This window comes from Cydia pomonella, chromosome 10 (assembly GCF_033807575.1).
Source record: "Cydia pomonella isolate Wapato2018A chromosome 10, ilCydPomo1, whole genome shotgun sequence".
Taxonomy (NCBI): domain Eukaryota; kingdom Metazoa; phylum Arthropoda; class Insecta; order Lepidoptera; family Tortricidae; genus Cydia; species Cydia pomonella.
The window spans coordinates 10,476,761-10,490,210 of NC_084712.1; the positions used below are offsets into that span (position 1 = coordinate 10,476,761).

Genomic DNA, 13,450 nt, shown 5'->3' on the forward strand with positions numbered 1-13,450 from the left:
AGAGATAAATACCATTTTTGTTCTGCAGAAGAGGGCTATTCGTGCAATATATAAAATGTACCATAGAGACACACTTAGAGATAAGTTTAAGGACATTAACATAATGACAGTGCACTGTCAATATATTTATGAGAATATTCTGTATGTACATAAAAACATTGCCAGTTTTAAGAAAAACTGTGAAATACATAATATTAATACTAGAAATAAGCATAAGCTCGCAGTGCCCTTCACTAGGCTCCATAAAATTAAGAAATCATTCATGGGTAATTGTGTAAGATTTTACAATAAACTTCCTAATATTATAACTGAATTGTCTGTTAGTAAATTTAAAAATTATGTAAAACGTAAGCTTATCTCAAAGCCTATTATAGCACACAAGACTACATGAATGATGAAACACCGTGGGATTAAGTGTGATTGTAAAGAATGAATTATTTATTGTTATGTTATTAATGATGAAATTGATAATTCAATGTATATATATACCGTATTTTTTGACATTTAGATTTTATTCTAGAAAGGTTCTAGACTAGTATTTTTATACAATTTTGATGTTTGACGATCTTTTTGTGAAATTCTTATTATTAAGTTTACCATATCTATAATAGTTCAATGTTTTTTTTAGAACAATAATAACTGCATCAATAAATTGCTCTGATATTTAGATTAAGATGATATTTGTAAAATTTGACGATTTAAAAGTGCTTGTTGCTAGGCCTATTTGAATAAAGAATATTTTGAATTTTGAATTTTGAATGCAATGGAATGAAAGGTCAAGTTGGGATGATCGATAAGAGAATAGAATCTAAATATTTGTCAATTTATGTTACTAGTCGATTTGAATTTCCAATAGGATCGGATTTTATTGGTATTGGAATAGGGTTAAATATGTCTAAATTAAGCGCATCAATCCATGATTTTGTATAATTATATAGGTATGTGTGTGAATCTTATTAAAGAACTTATCCAAAGTAAGGATAGGTTTAAAACGCACCATTAAAATTGTGTAACAACTTTTGCACAAAAGGTATTGACATAAAAAGTGCTTCTAAAAACGTGTAATGTTATTTTTGATCGAACTCATCAAATAGTTTTATTTTTATATAACAAATAACTAAGAAAACCTGACTACTGAGCGAGCTGTGTTTGGAAAAGCACCTGAAGTCACCTTACCTTACTGTCCTTAGTATTTTACTTTTATTTAAAATTACGGATATATGGATGGATATAATAAAATCAAGAGCGCATAAGAAAGTCAACGGAAAAATAAAAATCAACAGAAATCAACCCCTTTTAAAATCAAACCAACAGCGTTCAACAGGGGCTTAGGACGAAAGCCTGGGGGCCACCCCCCTCCCCCCAAAGAGGCGGGAGGAAGGGAGCACAATTCCTTTAAATCAATATGAGGTAAAATTTTGTATCATTTTCGCAGGCATAAATTAAGGACGAGAAATTCATTTATTTACATTACCTATATTTTTTTACTTGTCGATGTTACCGAATTACTATCGCAATCGGAACGTTCACCACCTTCATCAAATAAAATGACAGTGTCCCGTTTTCTTCTGCACCAGTAACGCTACGGTAGTCTCAATCCAAAAGTAGCTTTTTAATGTCACCTAAACAAACTTATCGTACACATAAAATATACTCTCCTGACTTTTTTAATTGTACCAGGTAATATTAATTTCAGTTTAATAAAATAAAAAGAGTTAATTATAACTTTTTCATAATTTAATGCTTCTCATAACCTGGCGATTATTTGAAGTATGCTTTATACTTTGAAGTATAGGTGGTTTGTCACTTTCTCCATAATAATACTTAAAAAATACTTCGTAACAAACCTGGAAGTGATTACTACCTACCCGTCATAAAAATTTCCCCCCCAAAAGCTCATGTGAGTTTCCGATAGGGTAGGCTTATAACCTATTTACCGTGTTGCTAGCACGGTGTTTAAAGAATTAAGTACTTACTTTCCTCCTTCATCCCTCTAGGCTGCGGACACTGTATGGAGTCATACTCGGTGCGCCCGTACTGAGAAGAGTAAATAGCTACTCTTGAGTGCGGATTGCAACTGAGATGCAACACGTCATTTTCGCATCCCACTTTACTGCGGAACTCATCTGCAAAAAACGAATTTTATTCCGCAAGATAATAATGTAGAAATTTTTCATAAAAATTTTTATTGCAATTATAATTTTAATATTGTTGTTTTAATGAAATGAAATTAAAATCTTAATTTCAAGCAACTAGTGGTCCCTAAATGGATAGAATACCTTAAGAGGGAAGAATAGCTCTGCGATTCTAGAGAAATAACGGTATTTGTTCTATGAAATTCCATTTAACAAATCACTTAGATTTTGATGTCAATCGCTTCAGGAATGGTGTCAGTGTCACTGTCAAGTTCAGGCGGTTTTGTAATCGGCTCTCTGATACTGCGTGGTTGCGTACCTCATGCATCACGCAGCAATAATGTAGTTATTTTTTTAAAGATATGTATGCTAGGTTTAAAGAGGGAAGTATACCACATTTTTTTTTTTGTATGGGAGTCCATACAAAAAAAACGTTTTTAGCTTCTAAATATTTTCCTTTATCCTTGATTTTTTTTTAATGTTATTGACACAATGAAAAACTAGGTTTGCAGTACATATGGTGCTACTTTACCACACTGGTGCGAAAATTAGCATATTACGTTACTGTGTCGAACATTTAAAGGTCCATATGTACTGTAAAACGTTGTACGATACATGTGCGAATAGGTAATTCGCAACTCGTGTCGATTTAAAACACTCCCTTCGGTCGTGTTTTAATTTATCGCCACTCATTTCGAACTTCCTTTTTTTCGCACTTGTATCGTAATGTACTATAGGCTTTCTCTTTTTTTGGGCAGTCGTGTAAAAAGTGTATAAAAAATAAAGTGTAGCGGATACTTTTGGAGTGTATAAATACGGTTTCTTCGTATAAATGTGTTTTCTACAAAAGCTTAAATTAGCATTGAGATAAAGTTGACCTATGCCATAGAGAAATATAAGTAAAGCAAGAGTGCTAACTCCATACATCAGTTTTCTTGCCAAAACACGAGTTATTTCGTAGTCGACATCTAACGGTAGCGGAAGTTATCAGGCCGCGTAGCCAACGTGCATATCGTTCACGCTCCGTGGCGAACGAAACGCAACTGCCACAGTCGCACTAATATGGAAGAGTGACAGAGAGAGATACAATACGGAGCGTGAACGATTGCAAAGTTGGCTACGCGGCCTGTACTGCTAGTTGACAATAGATGCAGAACGAAAACACTAATGCTCAACAATTATCAGCTAATATTATAACCAGATTAACCGGAACTATATCTACTTGTAATATTAGCTGTAAATTGTTTTGGCAATATATTTTTCACATCAGCAGCTGGAACAAGGGTAATTTGCTGCTTAAAAACAGTGAGCAAAATCGCATTTTGCTCACTGAGTGAGACAAAATAACATTCAAGTTACCTTCATATTCGAATGTCATTTCAACGTGCGGGGCCTAATACAAGTTCGAAGTATTTTGATTCTATTGTCTTTGTCCCTTTCACGTCATTAGCAAAAAGAAAGAGATAAAAAAATGCATACTTAATTCAACGATATATTGACGGTTTATAATAGACCCCCGAAATAAGTCAGACCGCATAGTTCCAAAACACCCTACGAGTTTTCATTCGTAATAATTAATTAATGAAATAAAAGTTTAAAATTTAATAAAAATACCATATTTTAAGTATTTTATTATACAATCAAAACAATGTACTTATACAAATCTACGCAATTGTTACGCAGTAAATAATTCTACTTAACGACTTTTAACGATCTCTACTATAGTTGACAAATAGTAGTATCCGCAATTCGGACCGTATCTTACAAAGTTTTTTTTAACAAAAAAAAGTTGACGATTGAACTGTCAATTGATGTTCGTTAATTCATTATTTTCGTATCATTTTATTGAAATTTCTTTCGTTTTGTTTTATTGCGGTAATTAAAATTAATTGTTAGAATACCTTTAGAAAACATGAGTGAAATAGTGATGAAGACGGATTACATTTTTTCAGGTTGTATTTTTTGATGGCTGACTGACGTGAAAAATTTTGTGTACTACACGAGATCAAAGTTATTTACATCTCGTGCGCTTTTGAGTCCCTTACTACGCTCAAGATTCTAAATTAGATTCACTCGCTACGCTCGTAAATCTATTATAGAATCTTTCGCTTGCACGGGACTCAAAACAAGCACTCGAAGAAATATCAAACTTTGCTCTCTTGTTGTACAAATAACTATTTCATCAGTCGCGACACTTGTGACATCTGGTGTTAAGTAGCGGTACTGATAAATTCACTGCTTGACGTTAGATGTCGACTACGAAATAACTCGCCTTTTGGTAAGAAAACTGATGTATGGAGTTACCACTCTTTCTTTACTTGTATTTCTCTATGCCTATATACCTCTATATCAATATTTATGATTACATAAAGACCTTAGCGAACTCGGCGCCGTCGACTGGATGGAAACGGTTATGGACAGAGAAGCATGGCGGTTTTTGGTGTCGGAGGCCAAGATCCACTTCGGGTCGCTGCACCACAGCAGTAAGTAAATAGAAAAGTCAAGAAAAATAAGGAATAATATTTTATTATAACTTACAAGGACGGCATTTGTAGGCCACTTCGACGAACCTCCTCGATCCCGGGCAAGGGTCCACTCCGAAGGCTTTCGGGCTGGTGTGGAACTTGCACTGCCGCTTCTTCTGACACGCTTCTACTACCGTCTGTAACAATGAATACTGAACACCTCGGTTAGTTTGCCTGTTGCTTATAAGATTACTACAATGGGCATTTAGTTTAGTTCAATATAATATATAATGGTGAACGAGCCAGGTACAAGTCTGGTCAATCAGTTTGGGCAATAACTCGTAAAATACTTCATAATGTTGAACTATGTAACTAAATCAACGTCAGCTTCAGTCCTTTAGGTGAAGCAGCAGCGGTAACGAAAGCAGAAAAAAGTCGTAGTTTCGTGTTTCGTGTGTCGTTTAGTAGATTTAATGGTCTCATTAAATGATACCCGTATCGAATACGGCTTATGCCTAGGCTGCGCTTGGAAACTAATCCCTAGAATTTCGTTGGCATTAGTTCGTACGAAAGCGACTACCATCTGATTTACCAACCTAGACGGGAATCCAGGCTGGATTTCCTCACGGTGTTTTACTTCACCGAAAAGTGACATAGACATAATTTTGACGACCAGTTTGGCCTAGTGGGTAGTGACCCTGCCTACGAAGCCGATGGTCCCGGGTTCAAATCCTGGTAAGGGCATTTATTCGTGTGATGAGCATGGATATTTGTTCCTGAGTCATGGGTGTTTTCTATGTATTTAAGTATTTATAAATATTTATATATTATATATATCGTTGTCTAAGTACCCTCAACACAAGCCTTATAGAGCTTACTGTGGGACTTAGTCAATTTGTGTAATAATGTCCTATAATATTTATTTATTTATATTTATTTATAACATATATCTTTTATTCTTCTCACTCGAATGAATCTTGGCAGAGCATTCGTGGTCACGTTGAACGACGAACGATTCTACGCCAGTTCTCTATTATCATACATAAATTCCGAGAAACTCTAGTACGAGGAGGGGTTTGTACCCACGATCTCGAATCCGAATCTAGGTTACCAGCGCTTCATCAGATTTACATAAAATATTAAAGAATATTATTTTCATTAAACTAGTACCGAACCTGCCAATTTTGGTCACGTCTTACCGAAACTCAGACAGGCTACCTGGAACTTGCAGTATTATTACAAAGGAAGTTGCTGCATAATTTTATTAGTGTTGTTCAAGCAATGGGAAACTAGTGAATCGTTTCTATCAATAATCACACTTAGCAAGGGCATCTGGTATAAAACACGTGCTTTTTGTATAGGGAATTCAGTCATTTTGTACCAGTGCAGGTTTATGAAAGTTTCATTATTATAATGCCGAAATTTTGTTTTAGTTATATGATAAATCGTTTTGATACCAGTACCGTGGGAATAATAAATTGAATGTACAATGTAGAATTATTTGACTATGATGGCCTCTTAGGCAAGTCGGTAGTGACCCTGTTTATACGGTATACGCAGGGTCACTAATGCAAACCCGGGACCTCCTGCTTCATATAAGTTATGATTTTTTTATTCCAGAAATAGAAAAATTTCTTACGAAGCACTAAATTACGAAGTCCTTGAAAAAGGAGTTAACTTGTTTTTAAAGGGTTGTTGACACGCGTGTCACAATCCTGGAGTTGCAAGCTCCTATAGGCTACAGTAGCCACTTACCGCTACCAGGCTCTGTTTGGCACCGATGTGGTAATTGTTAATATGTAGGTACCATCTACATTATTTAAAAAAAAACTATATTTTTCAGTTTTTAAGTAAATAACAAAGGATTGAAAATCATAGTTGTTAATCATTTTATGCATACGAATCCACACGTTTCAAGTTTTTGCTTGAAACGTTTGTTTTAAAATGTTTATTTAACACAATAGTATCGGATTTATCCTGCAGGACATTTAGTATGCGGTGCGAGTAGCCGGCCGGGGTTCGCCATGTTTCACTACGTTAGTTTCTTTCCTTTTTGCCACGCTTTTGTGAGCTTTGACAGCTTCATTCTTAGTGAAACTTTCACAAAATACAGGTAAATTTATTTTAGGAAAGGGGTTAATGTCCCGTGGAACCATAAGTTGCTTATTGAATATGGTTCAACGTTGTTTTTGTATAAATAAATAAATAAATATGGGACAGCCTCAACTGAATCGACCTGGTCCCACATAAAACTAAATAACGTTTGTGTTGAGGGACCAAGACGACGATACGACTATAATTACATATAAATACTTATATACGTCGATAACATCCTTAAACAGGAGTCATGATAAAAACAAATAAATGCCTCCAGCTTCAACATATATTTTATCAGTCATACAACATCCCATAAAATATGTTCTGTTTTTGTATCATATAGGTATCCGAAATTTCTAAATAAGTAACAAAAATGATTAAGTTATACTTTGATGAACGGTATTAGGCAGCGAAGCGGTGGTGGTTAAAATCCTAACTCGTACCAATGAGTTTTTCGGGTTTTGTGCACGAAATATTATTTGATATATACTACTAGCTTCCGAGGAAGACTAGAAGGTTTTGAAATTTGGAATGGCTTACTGGACTTTAAAAATATAGCCAACTAACCACATACTTATGTTTCATATCTAATCTCTAGAACACAGCTCTTGCGACTTCACTCTGGCAGGCCGGCTAAGGCAAGACAGAAGCAGATAATCCTGTACCACCCAACCTCCTTTGGGTAACAGACCCTCCTTCGGGTAACAGAACTCCCCAGGAGAACTCGGGTACGTGGGGTTGCTACTCCATAATAGCTCACCACAAGCTGCCTCTCGAAACCGGTTAGCTCCATCTTAGGCCCCGTCTTCACTTCCCATCAGGTGTGACTAGGGCCAATCGCCGATCAATTTAAAATAAACTAAAAATAATAAACTTACCATAAGTGTTTCTTTAAATAAACACCCTAACAAAAATAAAATATTATAGAATCTGAAGCAAAGCTAAATTGTATAAAACAAAACAGCATTCCTTGCATTCTTGATGCCGTTGATTTGTAGCATATTTGAGTTTCAAGCTCAGCTTCGGGTATAAATCAGTAGGGAAAAAGGCTACTGCTCTAGACAAAATTTGGTAGTAATGTATACCTACAAATTAAAATAAGCTATCGCTTACTTATTTTAATGCTACTCGAAATTAGTAAATATAACAACGCAATTGGTTAGTAAAAAAAGAAAATTTGTAGTTTGTTGTTATAAGAATAGATTAATAGAAGCTAATACTCGTAATGTGCTACGAAGGACATTCAGCTACTCATAATTAGCACTACTCTTTTATCTTTTATTAAACCCTATTACAAATTCCAAGCGCGTAACTTGATTCTCTAATGACAGTTTTTAACGTTCTTTAAAACCGTCTAACATTTTTCTGTAGGGCTAAGATGGTCGTCTCTTTATCATTAGTCACCATGCCTGTCACGTTCTAACAAGTATATTAGTGCGAAAGTGACGGGCATAGTGACAAGTGATAAAAATGGAACCATGATACCGCCGCTGGACCATTTTTAATGAATACCGTGATATTTGACTGTCAAAAATTACATTCGCGTCTGATCTTTGGTTTGGAGAACACTAATGTAGGATTTTTATTGCGGCGAGTATCTATAAAAGCGATAAACCATAGCAGTAAATTGATTCATGGGCGATCAAACTCGAGTCGTGGTGAATAACGAGAGGCTACCTAACGTTTTATGGGCCATATGCTTGATGCAATGAATAATGCAAAATACGTTCAAGCTTACTACTGTCCTAACCGGTGTAAGTACGCCACAGCAAGTGCGACCTAACCCCATACGTGACAGATCTACGCAATGCAAAAGTAACAGTTTATGTTATAGCGCGTTATTGATAATTTGAAGGAGAAAGGTAATGATTTTCAATACAAAATCAGTTCGGGAGCATTCCCTAGGACTTATATATACATGATGCGCTCGCGGATGAAATCCGCAATCCGGGCAACCCCTATAAGCCCGCTAGTGCGAAACATAAATTTAATACAGGTTTGCGACTCGGGATTTCGGTATGTACGCCACATATATGCTCTTGTAGCACGGACGTGGACGACACAACGAGGAAATGCCGCCAGCATCCTTGGTACAATGCCTCGAGGGCCTATTTTAGATATAAGCTAGTTATAGTAATCATCCATTATGTATATTGTTATTGTAAATAAAGCATATAATATAATTTAATACCTCAGTTCTAATTTTATATATATTTTATTACTCACACAGATGAATATTATGCGACATTTAAGCCAAGTAGATATGCTCATGCATCACAACGGATCGCCATTTGCCATGCATTTCATCCAAAAGACTTGACCCGAATTTGTAACGCAGTGACAGCTATTTTAATCGACTTACATTCAGATTTTATTTAGGGTAGGTATATACTGCGTATATTGCGTTGCGCTTTAACACATAACGCTGTTAAAAAAAGAATACTCGCAATTTGTGTAATTCTCTGTTGTCATTGAATCCAATGATAATTTTTTACCCAACACTAGCCTTCGCGCTTGACTTTCCGCAGGAGGAAAGGGGTTGTAATTTTTTTGCTATCCCATTTTCCACTCCTACTTCAATTTAAAAGATTTGTTTGAAGATATTTAATTAATTCATTGAAAACCCGCATTCACTATCTACTATTTTATAGTCGCAAATATTGTATTAATATTTTATTTTTGTAAATTAAACCTGTACGGAGAAACTTCGTTAGGTATTCGGTGATTGTAGTTACTTTCATGCCAAATAAGTGTACCCACTGACCTATCACACATAGACAGTTACTCCTCATAAGGCTAATCTGCCAAAAGTGAAGCCGAAACTCGAGCGATGTGTGCGTGCGACGCTCGTGTCTTACGCTCAGCGACACACACATATATACAAAAACGGGTTGCCAGAGTTCATTTATTCCCCTTAAAGTAGATGGATTTTAACCACATCCTTATACTTGGCTATCAATCATTTGGGAGTGTGTATGTAGATATTAAATTTGTAGCAAAAGCTTTCAAGGTTTCTTTTAAGGACTTTGCATTTCTGTACTTTGTGAAATAATGTTTAAATAAAAAAACGTTTATTTTTTTTATTTTACAAATGTGCACAGATAATAGCTGGTAGAATTGACTTTGGAATAATGATTTTAAATGATAAATATTTAATGACGATCATTTGGATTTGATTTGGTTTGATTTTATTTGACTAATATTTTCTTCGGGTTAGTGTGGTGAAAAGTTTTGTGTTTCACTTGGGGCAAAATTTGTTTAACTCTCGTAACTTGAAACCCTCGCAACGCTCAAGATTCCATTTTTCGACATTTTGGATCTTTATTTAGCTCGAGTAGCAATATTAGCACGAGCGGTTAAACAACAACTTTTCCACTTGTAAAACAAATAACTATTTATCGTCAGTACTAGTAATTGTACCTGCAGGCCTAGCCAAGGTGGCAATCGCTATTGCTTCGAACAACGAAACGCTTTGTGTCTCTCTATCAGTCTTCCATATAAGTGCGACAGTGACAGTTGCGTTTCGTTTTTACAGACCTTAACTGTAACACCTGTGTTCCACAAATAAAATTTACTTTACTTGCTCATCAAAATGGCGAGAGCATATTCGACTATGTTTAGTCGGTTTCCATATTGCATCGTTCCTATTTAATCTAATTTTTTCCGTCCATCTCGCAGACAGAAGCGGATCAGTCGGAAATCTAAAACGAATAACACACAAAATAAAAATATGAATTTAAACTGTAATTTTATAAAAGACAAAACATAATTTGAAATAAAAGAATGAAAAACTAAAAAAGAATATTTTCTATAGTCATACAAGGAACTTAAAGTAAGCATATTAATTTTATCAATGTAATCGTCATGCCTCATTTGGAGGAAAAAAGATTCATATCACCTGGCAACATTTATAAGTAATGGCGGCTGACGAAAATTTGGATTTTTGTATTTACAATTACGTAAAAATATCACATTAAACTGGATACTTACGCATGAAATGTTATATCAGGCGGTTTGTTTTTATTCACTGATGTGTTGTGACACCAATTCACCGCACAAACGACCATCTTTCTTGTATTTTTTAATTTATAACCGGGAGGTGTACACAAACCAACTCGACCTTGAGTACTGCGAGGGCCGTTCGGATACGATGACACGAGGGCGACATAATGTCGTACTCGAAATGGCTTCACTAGGGATGTACAGACTAGGCATCTAGGTTAGTTATAAATCTATGAGTGTACCTATGTATATTGAGAGAAATTATTTTTATAGACGCGCCAGCACCAGCAAGCTACGCGTCTTTTTGCTTCTTTGTTGACGGAAAATTGAAGTAATTTCTCAATGTTTTGTAGTGTTGTGTTCCTGCCGGTGAGTAAGGTTGCCAGAGCTCGACGAGGGGGGGGGGGGGGCGGGTTTAGGGTCGGCAACGCGCATGTAACTACTCTGGAGTTGCAGGCTACGGAGACTGCTTACCATCAGGCGGGCCGTATGCATGTTTGCCACCGACGTAGTATTTAAAAAAAAAAAACTTGTCCATAGTCATTTGGCATTTCATGTTAGATCAAACTTGCACAATCCACTTATGATGTAAATACTCGTATTGAATAAAATTCTCTTATACGTACGACGAATACGGTACAATGTAACAAAGTTATCCATAAGGCATGCTCCTTGCTAAAGTGACAATGGAGACGCGACACAATATCAATGAGATTTGTGGTTACCTATTATGAGATTATGACATATAATAAGAGTCGAGTTTTTGAGTGCTCATCTTCAGCATCTTAGTTTTTTACTCTTATCATTCGAGACTTTAGTAGGTACTTTTTAAATTCTTAAACCTTCTGTAGTTAAAATAATTTCTAGAGAAGACTAAAACTTTTTGTAACGGACTCCTTTTAAGTCACGGTCCAAAAATGATCGAAAAAGGTTTTTACTCTCAAAAAAGGAGGTCTTTAGATAATTTCTAGTGCAAAATTTCGAATAAAGAAAGGACGCTTAGCACAAGGTATTGAGTACATTGAGCCGCCTGTTCCTATCCCTATCGTACGCGCGTAATTATTTAGCTGTTCCGTCCACGATGCCAGCTGCGGTCAATGACACTGAGCGAACGGGACAGCAATACAATTACCATCAATGCACGAAATTCCTCGTGATAAGGGTCATTTATTAAACTGTGTAATTTTTTCTAAAATACTCATAAGACTCGAGTTATTGCTTGTTACCGACGTCATTTGTGCACATTATCAAACGTTTAATTTGCATACCTGCAGCGCTGCAGGCCAAGCGCAACTAGTATCTCCCACCACTTCCACAGCTACCGGCTGATACTCCGCCAGCTCCGAGGCGCAGGATCCTTGGGATGCCGATGCCCCATACTGAGCCACTTGGATACTGATGGTTGTACCGCGAGGACATATGAGGGACACCATTTCTTCGTCGCAGGCGGCTTTCTGGTGTGTTCGAAGCGTGCCAAGAAGCAGTTCTGTAGACAATATGATTGATATGAATGACAAGAGATCATAATAGTTACAAGAATAGCTAAAATCTGTATAGTATTTTTATATCAGATTTGTATTCACGATAGTATTCGTTTTATTCTTGAGAAAAATCGGCTTTGAATGATTTGGCACAGGCAAAATATTTTTTACGCATATTCTAAAAAAATACAAGCTCTTTACACACTTTACATAGAAACAAGTACCTAATAAATTGACTTACAAATTTAATAACACCTACTCGTACCTTGTTAGGTATGGACTGTTGGTTAATCGCCCTGACTGACGAAGTATCTATCCCCCTTAAAGCAGTTTAAAATAAACTACTGACTAAGGTTTTTAGGCGCACGAATAAACCAAATAAAATTGACAGCTACATACACAACACTCTTATTTTATTTATTTCACTTTCTTGTCTGTCACGTAACTTTTTGCATTACAAATAAAACTACAAAAGGGAATATGTAGTCAGATTGACAAAGCAAATCTGTAGTTTAAGATTTGCATGTAGGTAAGATTGTAGTACAATTACCCTTAATGGCAGCTGCCGACTGAAGTGTCACTTTGATATAGTATACAAAGACGGAATGTTCCGCGTAGAGAGCGAAGTAGGCGTTGAACATACGGAAATGTATGGCGCTGAACGCGGGTTCGCCAGTTAGAGAACACATATAGGTACATGTAAGATGTATGAAATATGGAATTTATATGTTAAAAATGACACTCTGATCACAATTTGTAGCATGGGTGTTTACCTATGTAACCTACCTAAGTCGCGGTCACGCACGTAAGGTCATATACTAACAAAGTATATTGCATATTTTTTTCACTCTTTAAATTGGTGTTTCTAATTCCCTTTCGCCAACCTTTTCCAACAGCAGCCCACTTCATTTTTAATCAAAAATTGAAATAAGTACCCGTATTTATTCTTAACGTTGCAGAGCGTGACATTATTCCGTATGTTCTGCGCCATAATTACACCCAAATGCGTGCGCTTAAGCAAGTCATGTATAAAGCATGTCGAGATTGGCAGTTTCTGCCACGTTGCCAGCAATTACTATACTAGCTTTTGGTATGTAGGTTTCACTAACATTCCCTAATTATATACTTCCTGACAGGATCGCATTGAGATCATGTTTTTGCAATAAAATGGAAAGTAATATATTTGTACTGTGTGCACGATTTAGTACCTTCCATGAGCATTCTTATCATATAACTATTATGGTTATTTCATGTCTTGGTACCACGATAC

General features: G+C 36.0%; 1 protein-coding gene across 2 annotated transcripts in view; it reads right to left on the reverse strand.

Moving 5' to 3' along the window:
- The window catches only part of LOC133522062 (uncharacterized), a 105,718-nt gene that overhangs the window by 40,517 nt on the left and 51,751 nt on the right, over nt 1–13,450 (reverse strand). For both annotated transcript variants that reach the window (XM_061857256.1, XM_061857257.1), the window contains 3 exons: nt 11,968–12,185; nt 4,674–4,812; nt 1,977–2,126 (listed from right to left, as the gene is read on the reverse strand). In XM_061857256.1, coding sequence (XP_061713240.1) covers nt 1,977–2,126; nt 4,674–4,812; nt 11,968–12,185 — 507 coding nt within the window. The remainder of the gene's footprint in view (nt 1–1,976; nt 2,127–4,673; nt 4,813–11,967; nt 12,186–13,450) is intronic.